This window comes from Pinus tabuliformis, chromosome J, assembly GCF_031772625.1.
Source record: "Pinus tabuliformis cultivar Carrire ecotype Pingquan chromosome J, CPIR1, whole genome shotgun sequence".
Taxonomy (NCBI): Eukaryota; Viridiplantae; Streptophyta; class Pinopsida; order Pinales; family Pinaceae; genus Pinus; species Pinus tabuliformis.
The window spans coordinates 84,582,205-84,601,259 of record NC_142295.1 but is presented as its reverse complement, the minus strand read 5'-3'; the positions used below and the strand labels follow the sequence as shown (position 1 = coordinate 84,601,259).

Below are 19,055 nucleotides of genomic sequence, written 5' to 3'. Positions count from 1 at the left end.
TACATAGAATATAAGCAGATACTCGAGAAATGCATAGAGAAATGCTAAGCCATTTTATTATATTGAGTAATCGAAAGAGTACAAGAGGTGATCAGAAAGATAGCACCTCGACTTGCACAAGGCAAGTGAAGAAATACACTCAGAATGGTAAGGAAATGGCCTCTCTCTGAACTGCGTCCAAACTACTGGAGAACTGTTGTGCTGCTGCTACTGCTAGAATCAAATGAGGATTTGGCGCTGTTCCTCTCCTCAGAAAATGCTGAAACTCTGGAATCAGTCTCTGCTCAATAAACCCAGAAAAGCCCAGAAAGCTTTTCTAAAATAGCTGACCCCCAATCAGCCCCTTGAGGATCTACACTATCCCTCAAGACTCCGTGTTGCTCCTGAAGAGAATCCTCCAAAACTCAACCCGAAACTCTGCCAAAATCCTCCAATATGCAAGGGTTGATCCCTTGCTCAATCTCCAAGCTCAAATCCTCCACAAAAACCCAATCCGGAGCTCCTACCAAAAGAACTACGTCCTCCCCTCTCAAGACTGCGCAGTCATCAAAATGCTCAGTTCCTCCTCAACTCCAGAAATCGCTCCTCCTGCAAAATACTGTTGAAACTACCTTGCCCAAGCAGGCACTCGAAGTCCCCCAGGGCTAAGGGTGAGATCTCCGAACGGAGACACTCGATGCACTAAACAGTGCTACAGACAGGCTAAACAGCCAGCGTGCTCTAAGTCGAAGTGACTAGCTCAAATGCAACAAAATCAAATGATCAAAATGAGGAGGCTCCTCTCTCCTTTATATGGTTGGCCTCTCTCAAAACCCTAAGGCCCACCTCCTCCAACGTAGCCTCTCTCTTGCCACGTGTTCCTTCTTCATCTGCGCAGTCCCTCCAAGTGTCTACATGGGCCCCTTCTCTACATGGTCCTTGGGCCCCTTTGGCTCCCCTTTTAAGTTACAACGTTGTGCTACTAGGGAGTGAATTTATTCATTAAGTGAGTTATGTCCCCCTTTCCTCACCTTTTTATTTAAAATAACTATAGAAGACAAAATTTGAGCAAAATCGAATATTCCAATTAGCGATGGCTAATTAGGAATATTACATCAATTCTGTTGGCATGTACACCTTCTCTGCTTGGTTAGAAACACACTTTAACCTTTTCATTAAGCCACAAGATTCCAGATTTTTTAAATGTTTCTTTAATTTGTCGCTGCCGCAAATTTGTTTCCATTGTTATCTCTTTTATCCATATACCCATATTTCAAACGTGTCTTCAAATGAGAGACCTTAAAACCTTCCAGATTTTTCTTTCGTCTGTTGCTTGTAAACTATGAAATCGCCCAGCTTGAACATCTGGAGTTGAATTTTTTTGAAGCAGGGCATAGACTGCCTGACCTCTAACGTTGATATCAACATCTTTAACCTTTTCCTCCATGATTTTCTATCTGAGATAGAAGTCAAAAGGTCCAATATTCTATTGATGGTAAAAGCCATTTGTGAAGCTGATGTTGCCATGTCTCAGATCTCTGCTCTACCCTCTAGCTTTGATTCTTCTTGATACCACTAGATGATGTCGTCTTCTCACTTAGTTTAGGGCAATCACATCCGAATCGGGGCAAAAATTTATTACTTCTGTTAAGGTACACTTGTTCCAACACAAAACTACTGTTAATACCTCTGCAAATATTTTGGGCTACAACTCATTCAAAAAATTCCTCAATCGTTATATTATTCCATCCCCTTAAACACAACTCCATTGTTGTATACCAAGTTTGGACTTGGGATCCTCTGTCTCTATGAAAAGGATCAGTGCAATCATTTCTAAGTAGATAAAGAAGATGTCTGGAATTTTCAGAATGCACTTTCATTGCACAGCTCCAGAGTCCTCCTGGAGCACCAGAAACCAATCGCTTGACAAATCCCACCGCTGATAAACTTAGCCCAGCCAGGGACTATCCAAAACACCTTCAAAACATGTGGGTGGTCTTCTTCATGCATTGCAGCGCAATTATGGAAATCAGCGGATAACAGGTTTGATGCATACTGAAACAAGGCCCACAAACTGGACCCCCAAATAAGTGTAGGTTATTATAATCTCAACGGAAGTAGAAATATAAGATGAAGAAGCTGCTCTTAAACATGTTGACGATCGTACAATTGGTTTTGCTTTTGATTGACCATCAACAGTTGAAGGTCACAATAGCTAACCAGAGCATCAATCTGCCTCTGTAAGCCCTCTAGTGAGGAGGCCAAGGGGATCAAATCATCAACAAAGAGGAGTTGACAGATCAGCATATGATATAGGCACCGACCATCCCCATCTTGAATGTGCTCATGGAGGAAAAATTCCAACTCTTTTATTTCCCATTGAACTTTGACTCTTTTGAAACTATAAAAAAGCATAATCACTTGGAATATTTTTTATAGTGAGTAAAACTATGAATGAAACTATTCATGCTGAAAATTACTCTAAGTAATACATATCTGAGTCTCGCAAAAGCATATCATAATCTATATTACAATTGATGTCTGCCAAGGAATTTCTCCAGATCCTCCTACCCTTTTACAATTCATTGCATCGATACATTACTTGGCTCTTATCACTAAACTCACTATCAATGCCTATTTTCATTTGCATCATAGCACAAACTCAAAAATAGTATCACCAACTCCTAATGATAAATTGCAACGATAAAATACATTATCAAACTAATTTATCTATGTATATTGGACATACAAATCATTGAGACCTCAACATACATAAGTTCCAATGCACAAGCAATATGAATGCAAGAGACTCCAATTATATAATGATATCACAATAATTCTTAAGGCCTAAAAGAAAGGACAAATAATAAAGATGCTTCTTACAAAATTTCAGTAGAAGAATTAAAGAACATACGTACAAGAACAACAACACTACCCAAAAATGAGGGATGATTTACAAGTAGATCATCGGGGACTACATCCATTGCACCTGCACAAAATACAACAATTAACAACACAAACAATGTTAACAATGATGTTGTTTCCAAGGACATTTGACTATGCTATTACATCAATAAATCTTTTTAAAGTCATTAGAGAAAGGATAAAATAATTGTCAAAAACAAGTAAAGATATTTCCTTGAGGAGGACTTCCCCAAACTAACAGAAAAGGAAACTAACAAGTTCCTAATGGAACAGAATCTACTTCTTTTTCTTATATGCCCCTTTTACTTGTCATATTTTACAAAAAATGTATCATGAAATAGCTCCCAACACTAAGTATGTTATTCAAATCCACATCAAGAAGTAGAGTGAAGAAGAAGCAAAGAAGCCAAAAAAAATATTTAGTTCTACAATATTATTCACATTCTCTTATATGAAGCTATTTGTTGAGAAATCTATAGGGCAATGATTAGAGTGATTTCTCTTTTCTTGATAACTACTTGTGATGTCTTTTTACATTTCCTTACTTATTAGCTTCTTTACTTATTATTATGTTTGTATATCATCAAACAGCTACCAAAACAAGAAGAACAAGAACACATAATATAGGCTGCAAACCAGGGCCAAAACCTCTCCACTTGAGAGGAAAACCCACAAATCTCTTCTCTTCTTATAGATTCTTCAATTGACGAATTCCAAGACCTCTAAACCAAGATCAATACCCTCCAAGACCAAGTCCAACCCTTTCGGATGATGTCCTTCCTTTGTCCAAGTCAAACCCAGTCAAATCTCTTCCAATAGCACAACTTCAATCCCCAGTTGCGGAATTTCGGCCTCTATTGTAAGTCTCAAATTTTCAGCCCTCCCTGCAATAGTTGCTGCCACACGTGTGAGCTTATTGTGGCCTCCCAAGCCTTTTTCAGATCTTCACTTGGTTTTCTATTCCTTCTTCAAGATCGAACCTGCAAAAGAAAAGCCCTCGACCAGCAGTAGAAACCCTAGCCTTCCTTCACATGTGTGAGAGAGAAAGAGCCCAAAGGCAAGTTTTTTTGGTCCTCTTCCTTCTTCACTGCCTTCTTCTTCTTCCTCCTTTGCTTGAACGAGTGAGTGATGAATGTGTTCCAAGGAGGTCGAGTTTCCTCCTTTATATAGGCTTCTTAAGGTGGATGTAGCTCCTCAAATTAGGCCAACTTGTTCGCTACAAGGCTGACAAAAATAATTTTCTTTACAAGTTACAATGTGTCGGATGGAGTCTTCAACTTATGACAATGACTCTTTCGACTTTTTGACGTAGGACAAACCCTAGAAGCACTCAATGGGTGCTTGACCTATAAAATAAAAAACCTTGAGCATGAAACCCATGCTCCAAAAATAATAATAATAATAATAATTTTTCTTTCATTTTACAATATGCAAGAATAAAAAGTACATTTCCTATTTATGAAGACTGAACCTAGTAACGCATTTTTCAACACTCCCTCTTAACTAGGGAGGCACTCATAAATGGTACATGGACATTCTCAATCTAAAGAGATCTCATAACAAGAGTCGGATTGGTAAGCCATCTGTTTAGCATCATATCAACCAACATTTTCATATAGCAAGGCCTTGACTAACAGCTCTATCTCTCCACAAGATCAAAGCACAATGTTGGCGAGACCAATGATTTATAGACACCATCATCATTGTCTCTCAAGGTACATACCCCACCTGGGTGTTCACAGAGTATGTCCTTCCTTAGACTATTCTTATCTTGGATAGCTAGTCCTCAAAGAATATCGGTCCTCAACTACTCTTATCTTGGATGCCCTACCTCATCCTCAAAGAGTATCGGATGCCAGATGCTTACCCAATCCTCCATTTTGTCTTCCCAAGTGAAGACAAGAATGATGTGCCTATCTCTCCCTCTCAACCAGGGAGGATATATCAACCAAACCAAGCTTGTCTCTCAAATACACAAGCTTCTTATTAGGAAGAGATTTTTTCAATATGTCAGCTACCTGCTCATCAGTGGAGATATATTGTAGTTGCAACACACCATCTTGTACTAGCTTTTGAATGTAGTGCTACTTGATGATATGCTTTGTCTTTCCATGAAACACTAGGTCTTCAGACAATCGTATACAATTGGTGTTATCACAATGTATCATTGTAGGGTCCATTGGTCCTTCAAATAAGTCGGACAGTAGCTTCTTTAACCAAACAACTTCTTTGGTTACTTCACAGGCTGCAATATACTCAACCTCAACACTACTCAAAGCAATTGTATTTACTCATCCATGAGATCATGGAAGATCTCAAACTGAAACATCCTCTTGCAGTGCTTCTTCCATCCTGCTCACTGCCTTCCCAACCAAAATTTGTATATCCAATCAAGTGGACATCATTCCTCCTATCATATTTTAGGCAGTAGTGGATTGTTCCTTGCAAATATCTCAGTATATGTTTTGTTGGTATCCAATGATCATGCTTTAGCACCACTTGGTAATAGGTATTGACTGAGAATATTTACTACAAAACATATGTCTAGTCGAGTATTCACCAAGTACATTAGTGAGACAATCAATTGTCTATACTTGGTAGGATCCATAGGGCTCGATTCGGAACTCCTTAGTCTTTTCAAGTTTGTGATCATCGGGGTTGTCATTGGTTTGCAATCCATCATGTCAAAATTCTTCAACATCTTGATCACATACTTTCCTTGACCTAGATAGATCTCATCGAGTCCTTGCCAGACTTCCAATCCCAAATAGTAGAGCATCAACCCTAGATCCTTCATAGCTAGTTTCTTCTTACATTCTTCAATTCGAACTTCCACACCTCTGAAGAGAAGATCATCCACATACAGAAGAATGATTACTGGCTCTCCCTTTACAAACTTAATATAAAGGTTCGGATCAGCAGAACTCTTTGTGAAGCCTAATCTTTGTAGGTATGCATCCATCCTAGCATACCATGCTCTTGGTGCTTGCTTGAGGCCATATAATGCCTTCTTCAATCTGCAAAACTTATGCCTTTCTATCTTTAACTTCAAATCCCAAGGGTTGCTCTATATAGACTTCCTCATCAATTGTGTCATTCAGGAATGCCATTTTGACATCCATTTGGTGGATGTTCCATCCCATAGATGTTGCCAAAGAGACCAATGAACAAATAGTTGTATGCCTTATTGTTGGAGGAAATGTCTCTTCATAGTCGATGCCTTCCTGTTGAGAGAAGCCCCTAGCCACAAATCTTGTGTTATATTTATCAATACTTCCATATGTTGCATGTTTGATCTTGTAGAGAAACTTGGAAGTTACCACAGATTTGTCTACAGGCCTAGGTACGATCTCCCAAACTCCATTCTTCATTATTGAATGATATTCTTCAGTCATGGCATCCTTCCATTCTTGGTGATTGACAACTTCCTCAAAAGTGGATGGCTCTACTTCTATTAGTTTTGCCATGTACGTTTCATACCCAGAATATCGTTTGGGCTTCTTGCTTTCCTGAATGTGCCTTGAGCTGCTCCATTACCTTCTGCATCTAGTAGTGTATACTTCAACCAGTTAAGTCTCCTTCTAGTTTCGGGGATTACCACAAGTTGTATAGGTTCACAAGGATGTTCATCTTCATGATTTGATTCTTATTCTTCCCTAGTAACTTCTTCTTCAAATATCGGAAGTTCTTCACCATCAGAGTCCATAGGGAGATCCTTTGACTTCTTGAATGCAATACTTTCTTCAAATATCACATCTCGACTGACTTCTTTTCAGTGTCCTTCCTTTATATAGATCCTATATGCCTTAGAAGAGTTACTGTAGCCAACAAATGTTCCCTTCATGCCTGATGGATCCAGCATCTTTCTTTTTTCCTTAGGTATATGAATATAGATAGGACAACCAAAAATTTGGAGATGATCTACGGTTGGTTTAGTGAACACTTCTTTGGGAATCTTGTTATCTAGTGACCTGTGGGGACTTCAATTTTGTATGTATACAGTCGTCTTCGTAGCTTCACCCCACAGAAATTTCGGCAAAATCTTGAACACGTAGCATAGCTTTTACACTTTCTTTAATGTATCAATTCTTTCATTTTGCAACTCCATTTTGTTCGAGATTACATGGGGCTATTATTTCCTTGGATGTGTATTCTCCTCCATTATCAAATCTTAATTTCTTGATTCTTCTTTTTGTAAGGTTCTCTACTTCAGCTTTGAATTCTTGAAATTTAGTAAAAACTTCATCCTTGGATTTCATTAAGTAAACCCAAGTTTTCCTTGAATGGTCATTTATAAATGTGACATAATATAGATCACCTCAGAGTGATTTAGGAGTCATAGGACCACAAACATTGAAATGACTAAGATCCAAGATTTCTTTTGACCTTGAAGCACTTCTTCCAAATGCTTTCTTAGTGTTCTTACCCAATGCACATCCCTTGCATACTCCTTTATGATCTTCTTTCAATTCGGGGATTCCATCTACTATTGAATTTAGGGTTGAAAGGATTTTGAAATGGACATGACCGAATCTTCTATGCCAAAGTTCACATGGGCTGATTTCAATGTGAACTAAAGCTTGAGCAAGGGGAGTTAGCAAACTGTAAAGTCTTCCTTCACGAATCCCAATCATTCCAGCATTTTCTATGCTTCAGTTTTTACCCCATACTACAACTTTTCCATCAATGAAAGCCACTCTATCACCTTTATCTTCTAGGCTTGAAATGAAAAGTAAATTCTTATTGAAACCTGGAACAAATAGGATGTTGTTGAGATGAATATTTCCTCCATTTTCCAGCTCTAGCGAGGTTGATCCAATTCCTCTCACAAGATAGCTCTTATTATCACCAAGCTCTACGAAGTAAGAGGACTTTGAAAGTTTTTAGTTGCTTGTGATGACTAGTCATGTGCCTTCATGCTCCACTATCAATCACCCAAATGCTCTCATTTGGAAATGTGCCACAGTGCTGAGAAGAGTCCTTCGTCCTTTGTCTTGGTCACTTCCTTCTTTGGAGTAAATAGGAGATTCCATACTTCTTTGATGCCCTTCTTAAGATGACTTGCTACCTTTGAACATTTTTTTAGAAACTTCTTCAATGTAGTAGAGATCTTCATAATGCCCAGAGCCAAGCTTAGCTATGATACCATGTTGAGAAATCTATAGGGCAATGATTAGAGTGATTTCTCTTTTCTTGATAATTACTTGTGATGTCCTTTTACTTTTCCTTACTTATTAACTTCTTTACTAATTATTATGTTTGTATATCATCAAACAGCTACCAAAACAAGAACAAAAACACAGAATATAGGCTGCAAACCAGGGCCAAAACCTTTCCACTTGAGAGGAAAACCCACAAATCTCTTCTCTTCTTATGGATTCTTCAATTGACGAATTCCAAGACCTCTAGACCAAGATCAATACCCTCTAATACCAAGTCCAACCCTTTCAGATGATGTTCTACCTTTGTCCAAGTCAAACCTAGTCAAATCTCTTCTAGTAGCACAACCTCAACCCCCAACTACAGAATTTTGGCCTCTACTGCAAGTCTGAAATTGTCAGCCCTCCCTGCAACAATTGCTTCCACACGTGTGAGCTTATTTTGGCCTCCCAAGGCTTCTTCAAATCTTCGCTTGGCTTTCTCTTCCTTCTGGAGCTTGAGGATAGCTAACTATGACCTTCGCTAAAATTCTTTCTCTTCCTTATTCAATATTGAACCTACAGAAGAAAAACCTAGACAAGCTTTTTTTGTCCTCTTCCTTCTTCATTGCCTTCTTCTTCCTCCTTCACTTGAATGAGTGAGTGATGAATGTGTTCCAAGGAGGTTGAGTTTCCTCCTTTATATAGGCTTCTCAAGGTGGACATAGCTCCTCAAATTAGGTTGACTTGCCAGCTGCCAAGCTGACTTGGTCTTAAAGGGTTTTTGACACTTTTAATGACAAAAATAATTTTCTTTAAAAGTTAAAATACGCCTAATGGGGTCTTCAACTTATGACAATGACTCTTTTGACTTCTTGACCTAGGATAAACCCTAGAAGCACTCAATGGGTGCTTGACCTATAAAATAAAAGGCCTTCACCATGAAACCCATGCTCCAAAAATAATAATATTTTTTCTTTCATTTTACAATATACAAGAATCAAAAGTACATTTCATATTTATGAAGACCAAACCTAGTTACACATTTTTCAACACCATTAAATGTTAACCTTTTTTTCCGTGGTGTGGCGGGAAGTGGACTGCAATTTTTGGCATGTCTCTTTATAATAGGTGGTCACCACGCAAGTTGACAAGTGGCAGCAGGTGGATGTGCTACATGGCAATGACACGATGGTAATGTGGCAAATGCACCATCTCATCTTACAATGCCATGTTGCACTTCACTTCACTTCAGTGCAAATGAGCTTGCATGAGGCTATCTTATTGGACCTGAGTGAGTTATCTAGTTAACTGGAGAGAGTGCATGGCTCTTGTCAACTTCACTCCACCAAACTCAAAGCGAATGGTGGAGTTAAACTAGAGCACATGGCTCTTGTCAACTTCACTCCACCACACTCAAAGCAAATGGAATCAAACTAGAGCACATGGCTCTTGTCAACTTCACAAAATCTTAAAGCACATGGTGGAGTTAAACTAGAGCACATGGCTCTTGTCAACTTCACAAAATCTTAAAGCGCATGGTGGAGTTATACTACAGCACATGTCCTTCTCTCTCCAGTCCACTCCACTAAGAAAACACATGAGTTTAGCTCCAAATCACCTCTCTTCACTCCACTCAAGGCGCATGGGAGACTTTAAATTCAGTTCATTGCACTCCTCATCACTTCTAACAATGTCCATGGGTTAGGCACGTGAGATCTTCTTCACTTCACCTCTCTTCATGATGCGTTAACCAAGGCATATTGCATGAAAGAGACATCTCCTTTAGGAGTAGGAGAATTCTATAAAGTGAGGTTGAATGTGTTAGAAAATGTAACTATGTTCGGTCTTCAATAATGTACTTGAGTCATTATGTAATGTACTTGTCAAAAGAATAAAGAAAAGAATTTTTATTATTGTAACAATGACTTATTAAAGCATGGGTTTCATGCTTGGGTCATCATTATATTAGTCAAAGTCCCCATTGTGGACTCCTAGGATTAATATTGAGTTTATAGAGTCATTGTATATTCGAAGAGACCCTTCTTGGGCTTTTGAACCATGTAAAAAGGTTTTGTATCAAGTCAAATATGAATTATGTACCCTCCACATCATGTCAGCCTACAAGAGATCAAGTCGACCTAAGGACCCCCATTCGACCCACAAGAAGCCTATATATTGAAGGAGGTCGAAGTCATTTGGATCACTCACTCTCAAGGAAGTTCGATATCTTAAGAAGAGCTGGAGAAGTGTGAAGTTTGTTGTCGAGAGGACGAAATAAGTGTGAGCTTGGGGGAGTCTCTAGAGAAGAAGAAAATCGAGTTTTTGGTGCGTCTCTCACTCTGTTTCGAGGTCTGGGTTGGGAGATCGAAGTCTCCTAAGATTTCGCTATTGTCGAAAGTTGCATGTTGTGGGAACTTGTTTCCTAGTCGAAGTTGTTGAAAGGGATCAAAGATCTTGGAGGCTGACATGGTGTGGAGGAAAATTATGGTCTTGGTCTAAGGTAAAGAGTCTCAAAGAATACTATTGAAAGGAAGAATTATCTTGACTGGGTTTCCCCTCGAAGGGTGTTTTGCCTTGGCATGTGCCTATATCTTGTGTCTCTTGTTTTTGTGATCTTCATATATGTATAATTGCTTGATGAAAGATAAGATAATAAAGAAGTAAAAGAAGCCAACACACTCACAAGTAATTATAGAGAAAGGAAGATCAAACCCTACTAATATCTTTGATTTTCCAACATGGTATCTGATCTGAAATGGGGCACTAAAGGCTTCTTGTCAGCTTACAAGAACCTCTCCCACTCCAAAGCTTAAACAATTTTCAAGATCTATGCTTATGATTGATAATTTGCGGAAATAAGCACTTGAAATAGGTGTATGCTTGTGTTTGCCTTTAACTACTTAATTGCCTTAAGTTTATTTGCTTAAACTGATATGCAACATATAACAGTGAAACAGTGCAGCAAATAAACATCATACACATAACAGCAATATAATTAGGAGTTCACCCAAACCTCTTGGGCTACGTCTCCGTGAGCTCTAGTCAACTCAACTAGGCTCTTTGGGATTATGGCTTAAATTCTTTTACAAGTTCCACACTCAACTCCATAGGTTTACAACTGAACCAATGGGCTTAGAATGCCATCTTTATCCCTGGCTGTTTGGCTCTCTGGCTCTCGGCTCTCGACTCTCGGCTCTTGGCTCTTTGTAAGGAGAATAACTGCCTCCAACCTCTGGTGGCTTCTCTCTGTTCTCCTCTCACTGGCTCAGATTATTACAATGTGTGAGCTCCCTCTGAGTCTCTACACAACAATGGAATTTATCCCTGAGATGGCTCGAACTCTTGGAGTCCATAAGAATAACGCCTCTAGACACCCTGGAAGGTTACCATAACCTCTTTGGTTCCCAAAAACGCCTTCCTCTGCGTTGGACCCTTCTGTCCGTCTCTTCACCTCCTTCTGCGTTTTTTTTTATTCGTGTTTTCATGACACGTTCAGTTACATCATTTTCTTATGGCAGGTAGCAATGATGTTTGAAATAGAAAACGGCTTGGAAAACGAAAGGACCGGCGGGCGCAGGAAAAACCCTTTCAATGGAGCTAAAATCCCCAAAACAGAGCATTTTACCAAATACACAGGAATACATGGCAAAACATAGAAAACCCGACTATGAACCTTAGCTGGATCTCAAAAGGAAACTACACCCGCATCTATAGAATCGTCGGGTCCGCGCACATCGCAAATCACGTGTCGCATGGTCTGTTGTTCCCCTTTGCTCTGTTGCGCTCCGATCTCCGATCTCCGATCTCCAATCACTCCGATCAGCGCTATCGGCTATTGGCGCATCGGCCCATCGCTTATCGGAATATCGCATATCGCATGGTCTAAAGACCTGAGGTCCATTCCTTTTCCGATGGAGTATTGTGATGCGATATATCGGCAATCGCAAATCGCAATCGCTTACGGCCCAAGGTCCATTCCTTTGAACTTGACTCATTGCGATGCGACTTAATCTGGTCCGTCGATTTGCCTTTTAATCCGACGGTTCGCACTAAACCCGAAACATCAAGCAGTCCGCTCAATCTCCACCGTTGATCTGCGATCTCCAATCCAACGGCTGACAGTCATTTCGGGTGGCCCACTTGCACGGAGATTACCTGCCCAAAAAAGCGGTTTTCTCTCTCCTGCGGCGTGCTACGTGTCGGTTGGTGTATGGAATCGGGTGAAGCCCTTCCAATACCACTTACCACCTAAAGCCTGCCCGAAATACCGTTTACTGCCCTCCTTCCGAAACTCAAAAGGTTTAGCTTATTTTCCATAAACTCTTCAGATCCGCTTGCTTGTAGGTTTAGCTGTAAAATGCGTTGATCTCCTTTGATCGGACGATCCTCCGCCTTTGACCCTGTTCTTCATTATCGAAGGCCTGAACCAATCTCTGACTACCACATCATCCGTTGTGCTGACTCTGATGTGATAACAATTGATGACTGCTCCATTGTTTTGCTCCCGTCCGTTGATGATGCAGGAGCATTCACCCAAGAGAAAATCATTGTAATTAAGTAAACATAGGGGGTCATGTATTTTTAGGAAGTTCGATTCCTAAATGATAAATTGATGTAATATTAGCCTTTGAGTGATTAAAATAGGAATCAAATTAGATGTGTGAGATATCTTGTAAATGCTCTCGAATAAGGAGGACATGAGTGGCTAGTAATGACAAAGAGTTAGAAGTCAAATCCAACTCTTCAAATTGTTCATGATTCGAGGAACAAGAGAGAGATTTTAGGAATTTAATGAGTTAGAAGTGGACATAGAGGATAGAGTACATCTAGGAGTCGGTTCAATAGATTTAGGGGTCGAACCAAGATGAGTTGAACAAGAACTTACTGGCATAAATGTAAGCCTACGGGCAGAGCTAAAAAGAGGCCACTGATAGCAGAAGATCAAGCCACGAGACAGAGAGTCTCGTTATCTAACAAATTGCTTATATGTCTATATACAAAGGAATTCGATTCCGAGTGTGCAAGTGTGTAGATGACTATTGAATGAATGAATTTCATATGAATTCGTAGGCTCTGTAACAGGTTTGCAGGTAGAATTCTGTAGAACGCACAGAGGAGCAAATGATTCAGAGGAATCATAAATGGATCATTGAATCCAATTGAAGAAACAAAGTAAGCTCTGGAGAGAAGTTGCGAAGCGAGAATTCGCAGAGGAGTTCAGCTTAGAGGAAGTTGAGCAGCGGAAGCAGAAGGCAGAGTTTGAAGAAATATGCAGAGAGGAAGAATGACTCGGAGGTTCGTAATGGATCTTTGAATCCATTCGAAGGATCAAGTGAAGTCTAAAGGGACAGTGATCAAAGGAGCATGCGGAGTTAAGCGCAGATCAGAGTGGCACAGTGGAAACAGTGAAGTATGAAGAAACCTTGAAGAAACCCGGAAACCACAGAAAACATTGGAAATGGCGAAAAAAATCTAAGTAAGGAGATGGCGAGAAGTGAAGTATAGCTGCACAGTAGCCATTGGATCTTTAAGATCAACGGCCAGGATTAAGTCACATCGGCGAAATCCTTATGGCGATTTCAGAACGAGTCTTTGAACCAGTGCGATCGCGATCACGCGATTAAATGTGGACCGTCGGATCGAGATCCGGATCAACAGTCGCAATCTAATCACTGATCGCTAGTCGCAGAGATCAAGCGCAGAGGGTAGTGAAATGTTGATGGCCAAAATGCCAATACGCCGACAGCGATAAGCGCCGATCGACGATCGGAGATCGGGCCGTTTGGTAATCGGAGTTCGAAAGAGGAGTGCTGGGGAGCAACTAAAGGTGCAGACCCGACAGAGTTATAGTCGCGGGTGTAATGTTTTTGAAGTCTGGCTTTGTGTTCCGACAGGGTTTTCCTTTGTTTTGGGTATGTTTCCTTTGTAAACGGGATAGTAAAGAATTAAGCGCGATAGTGTATTCCAGGAAGTAATATAATCGCATATCGGTGAAGCGGAAGGATGGGTATTAAGGTGAACCGCGGAGGAGCCGATTGCGATCAGTGATAAAGGTGGAACCTCGGGAAGCGTGCTAAAACCATACAAAAGGCGAAAAGGTATGTTTTGGGAGTTTTCCCTTTGTAATGGTTTATGAGGAGTAAAAAGTCCCGATAGGAAGGATTTAACGAATGACTTTAATAGAGTCATAAACAAAGGCTTGAGGATTGTTGAAAAGTCCCGATAGGAGGTTTTGGTGGGGTGATTGAATTCCAATACAAAGGAACCGATGATAAAGGGGCCTTAACCATTTTATGGTTTGAAGATTTGACTCCTTTGAAAGTCAAATACCTGGGACAGATGTATTTATGCATATTTATGCATACTGTGGGTATGTGCGGGTAACCCTGACATCAATTGATCTTTCGGATCCAACGGCCCTTGAGCATTAACGCTACATTTCTTTGACGGGCTTACGTTTCAACATAGTTTCCCTGTCATACTTCGATTTAAAACATTTTCGAAGACTTGGAAGGTTTATTCAAGATCCATTTTGGATCAGTATCAAAGCTAAGGTCTAGAGACGTCGAAGATCACTTTGTTGGCATGGAATCTCCCTCTATGGTGAACTACATAAGATTGGATTTCAACTCTGTTGGAAGATGGATTAAGAAGATCACCTACTACATATTCAACAAAATCAAGAGTCAAGGATTCTTGGTTGCCCTTACAAGTTCTCTTATTGATGACAATGCATGGATCATTGATAGTGGAGCATCGAGACACATGACAAGTGAAAGCAAGCAACTTCACACACTATCAAAGGAGTCATCCTCTCATGCAGTGGAATTGGGTGACAACAAAAGCTATGTTGTTAGAGGCCTGGGATCTACATCATTGAAGTTGGATAATGGATCGAAGCTGCATCTCAACAACATTCTCTATGTTCCAGGTTTGAAAAAGAATTTACTTTCTATTTCTTTTTTAGAAGATAAAGGGGAAAGGATTGCTTTTGTTGATGGAAAAGTATTGGTTTGGGGAAGAACTCTAGTATTGACAAAGCTAGGGTTATTGGAGTTCGTGAAGGAAGTCTTTACTGGGTTATCACTCCATCTCCTCAAGCTTTGGTTCATATGGAAATAAGTCCCATTGAACTATGGCATCGAAGGTATGGTCATCTTCATTATAGGGTCATCCCTACTCTTAGTCAATTGGTTCATGGTATTCCTAATATGAAGTTAGATCATGAAGGTGTGTGCAAGGGATGCTCTTTGGGGAAGCATACAAGAAAGCCATTTCATCATAGTGAATCTAGATCTAAAGAAATATTAGATCTCATCCATTCCGATGTATGCGGGCCCATGTCTGACAAAACACTTGGAGGACATCTCTATTATGTAACATTCATTGATGACCATTCAAGGAAGACATGGCTCTACCTACTCAAAACTAAAGATGAAGTATTTGATAAATTCAAGGAGTTCAGGGCTGAGGTGGAAACCCTAACCGAAAGAAAGATAAAGACTCTAAGGTCTGACAATGGTGGGGAATACACCTCTAAAGAATTGATTGCATATTGTAAGGATGCAGGTATTAAGAGGGAGCTCATTGTTCCCTACTATCCTAAACAAAATGGATTGGCCGAAAGGAAGAATAGGTCAATTGAAGAAGGCATTCAAACTATGCTCCTTGATCAAGATCTACCAAAGTTCTTATGGGGTGAACCAGCGATCATTGTCGTGTACCTTCAAAATAGAAGTCCTGATAAGAGTCTTGATAATACTACACCCAAAGAAGTATTCACAGGAAAGACACCGAGTGTGGATAATTTCCACATATTTGGAAGTCCAGCATATATCCATGTTCCGAAAGACAAGCGAAAGAAGTTGGATTCAACAAGCATCAAGGGAATATTCGTTGGTTATAGTCTTTCCTCAAAAGCATATAGAATTTACATAAAGGAGGGAAGATACATTGAAGTAAGCAGGGATGTCATATTTGATGAGAATCAAGTTTACAAGAAATCAAAGGATATTCCTGTTGATTTTGATGACAAAGAAGTTCCCATATTTGAAGAAGATGAAATTCATCATGAGAACTCTACTGCAAATGATGAAGAAGAAGGACCAAGTGAGCCTATTCAATCGGTGGTTATCCCAACCACAAGGAAGAGGCCAAATTGGTTGAAAGCTACATTAGAAGATGTTGAAGGACATGAAGCTGCAAAAGTGTCCTCGAGGGAAAGTAAGAAACCAAAAAGGTATTATGGTTATACTACACATGAAGATGAACCATCTACATTCCAGGAAGCTGAGCATGAAGAGGTTTGGAAGAAAGCTATCCAGGAAGAATATCAATCCATCATGAAGAATGGGGTTTGGGAAATCATTCCTAGACCTAGTGACAAATCAATTGCCGCATCGAAGTGGATCTATAAGATCAAACATGTTGTTGATGGAAGTATAGACAAGTACAAAGCATGGTTTGTTGCAAGGGGTTTCTCTCAAAAGGAATGCATTGACTATGAAGAAACATTTTCACCTACTGCAAAGTACACTACCATTAGATCGTTGGTTTCATTGGTTGCTACAATGGGGTGGAATACTCATCAAATGGATGTTAAGAACGCATTTCTAAATGGGACCATTGATGAGGAAGTGTACATCGAACAACCTGAAGGATTTGAAGTGAATAACAAGGACTCTCATGTTTGCAGACTCAAGAAGGCCCTATATGGCTTGAAGCAAGCACCGAGGGCATGGTATGCAAGAATGGATGCATATCTTCTCAGGATTGGGTTCGTGAAGAGTACTGTTGATCCGAATCTATATATCAAGGTCGTGAATAATGAGCCCATCATTATTCTACTATATGTGGATGATCTATTCATCACTGGTGTAGAACGAAGAATTCAAGAATGCAAGAAGATGTTGGAAGTTGAATTTCAAAATGAAGGATCTGGGGCTAATGCATTATTACCTAGGTCTAGAAGTATGGCAGAGACCTAGGGAAATATATTTGGGGAAAGGAAAGTACATCATCAAGTTATTGCAGAAATTTGGGATGATGGACTCCAAGCCGATGGTTACTCCTATGATCACCAACCTCAAGAAATTGAGGAGCTCCAACTCTAGTCTCGTGGATCCTACCTCATATTGTCAATTGGTGGGTTCCCTAATGTATCTGGTAAATACTAAGCTAGATATTTATTTTGCAGTGAGCATTCTTAGTCAGTTTCAATTGGAGCCTCATCATTATCACTGGATAGCTGCCAAACATATATTGAGGTATCTTCGTGGCACACACATCACTACCTAAAGTATGATAATAAGGAAGTCAAGCTAATTGACTTCACAGACTCTGATTGGGGTGGCAGTGAGACCGATGGAAGGAGCACTACCGGAGGATGCTTTAGTCTGGGAGTTGCTATGATCTCATGGATGAGTAGGAAGCAAGATCCCATTGCATTGAGTAGTGTCGAGGCAGAATATGTGGTTGCATGTGAAGTAGGAAAAGAGGTTGTTTGGTTAAGGAATCTTTTAACAGATTTGTTCAAGAAGTCTTTGGGTCCTACTGTGATTAATTGTGACAATCAAAGTTGTATCAAGATGTATGGGGATCTCGTGTTTCATTCGAGAACGAAACATGTCAATAATAAGTTCCACTTTATTAGGAACTTGGTGCAAGATAGGATCATGAAGTTAGAGTATGTTCCGACATATAAACAGGTAGCAAACATACTAACAAAGGCTCTTCCTAATAAGAAGTTCGAATATCTAAGGAACCTATTGGGTTTGGTAGATATTGGTGATTCTATTGATGATAAAGAAATGGAAGAGATTTGTTGAGGCTTTGTGAGTGAAGCATTTCCTGGGGAGACATCAGGCCGGCGCTCTATGTTAATGTCTGGAATCCCGAAATTGAAAAGGTGGTGTTGTTTATTGAGCTTTGTTTTGGATACACACCTGTATGTTTGGGTTGGTGGTTAGCAAGTAAGCCTGATGGTACCTAGAGGGGATGAAAGCTTGAGTCCACCTTAGTCCCACTTGGATAGATTTCCCTGGTTAGGAATTTAGTCCATGACATTGTGGTGCCTAAATTGTTAAGTGACTAGTGGGATAGATTGCCTTGGTCAAGAATCTAGTCCATGGCATTGCGGTGCCTAAAAGTTCTTCATGTTTTCATATAGTTTGAAATCTTCCATTGTATATGTACATTATGAATACCTCCCTAGTTAAGAGGGAGTGTTAGAAAATGTAACTATGTTCGGTCTTCAATAATGTACTTGAGTCATTATGTAATGTACTTGTCAAAAGAATAAAGAAAATAATTTTGTTATTGTAACAATGACTTATTAAAGCACGGGTTTCATGCTTGGGTCATCATTATATTAGTCAAAATCCCCATTGTGGACTCCTAGGATTAATATTGAGTTTATAGAGTCATTGTATATTCGAAGAAACCCTTCTTGGGCTTTTAAACCATGTAAAAAGGTTGTATATCAAGTCAAATATGAATTATGCACCCTCCACATGATATCGGCCTAAGGGAGATCAAGTCGGCCTAAGGACCCCCATTCGACCCACAAGAAGCCTATATATTGAAGGAGGTCGAAGTTATTTGGATCACTCACTCTCAAGGAAGTTCGATATCTTAAGAAGAGCTGGAGAAGTGTGAAGTCTATTGCTGGGAGGACAAAAGAAATGCGAGTTTGGGGAAGTCTCTAGAGAAGAAGAAAATCAAGTTTTTGGTAACTCTCTCTCTTTGTTCCGTGGTCTGGGTTGGGAGATAGAAGTCTCCTAAGATTTCCCTGTTGCCGGAAGCTGTTGCCTAGTCGAAGTTTTTGAAAGGGGTCGAAGATCTTGGAGGCTGACATGGTGTGGAGGGAAAGTTTGGTCTTGGTCTAGGATAAATGGTCTCAAAGAATACTATTTAAAGGAAGAATTATCTTGACTGGGTTTTCCCCTCGAGGGGGGTTTTTCCCTAGCATGTGCCTATATCTTGTGTCTCTTGTTTTTGTGATCTTCATAT

The 19,055-nt window shown here is 39.9% G+C and overlaps 1 protein-coding gene across 1 annotated transcript in view; it reads right to left on the bottom strand.

Annotated features, from left to right (window-relative positions):
• LOC149225627 (protein ACCUMULATION AND REPLICATION OF CHLOROPLASTS 3, chloroplastic-like) overlaps positions 1-19,055 on the bottom strand; it is a 142,267-nt gene that overhangs the window by 45,461 nt on the left and 77,751 nt on the right. Inside the window, exon 3 of the mRNA XM_089379973.1 lies at positions 2,898-2,968. Within this exon, the coding sequence (XP_089236099.1) occupies positions 2,898-2,968 (71 nt within the window). The remainder of the gene's footprint in view (positions 1-2,897; positions 2,969-19,055) is intronic.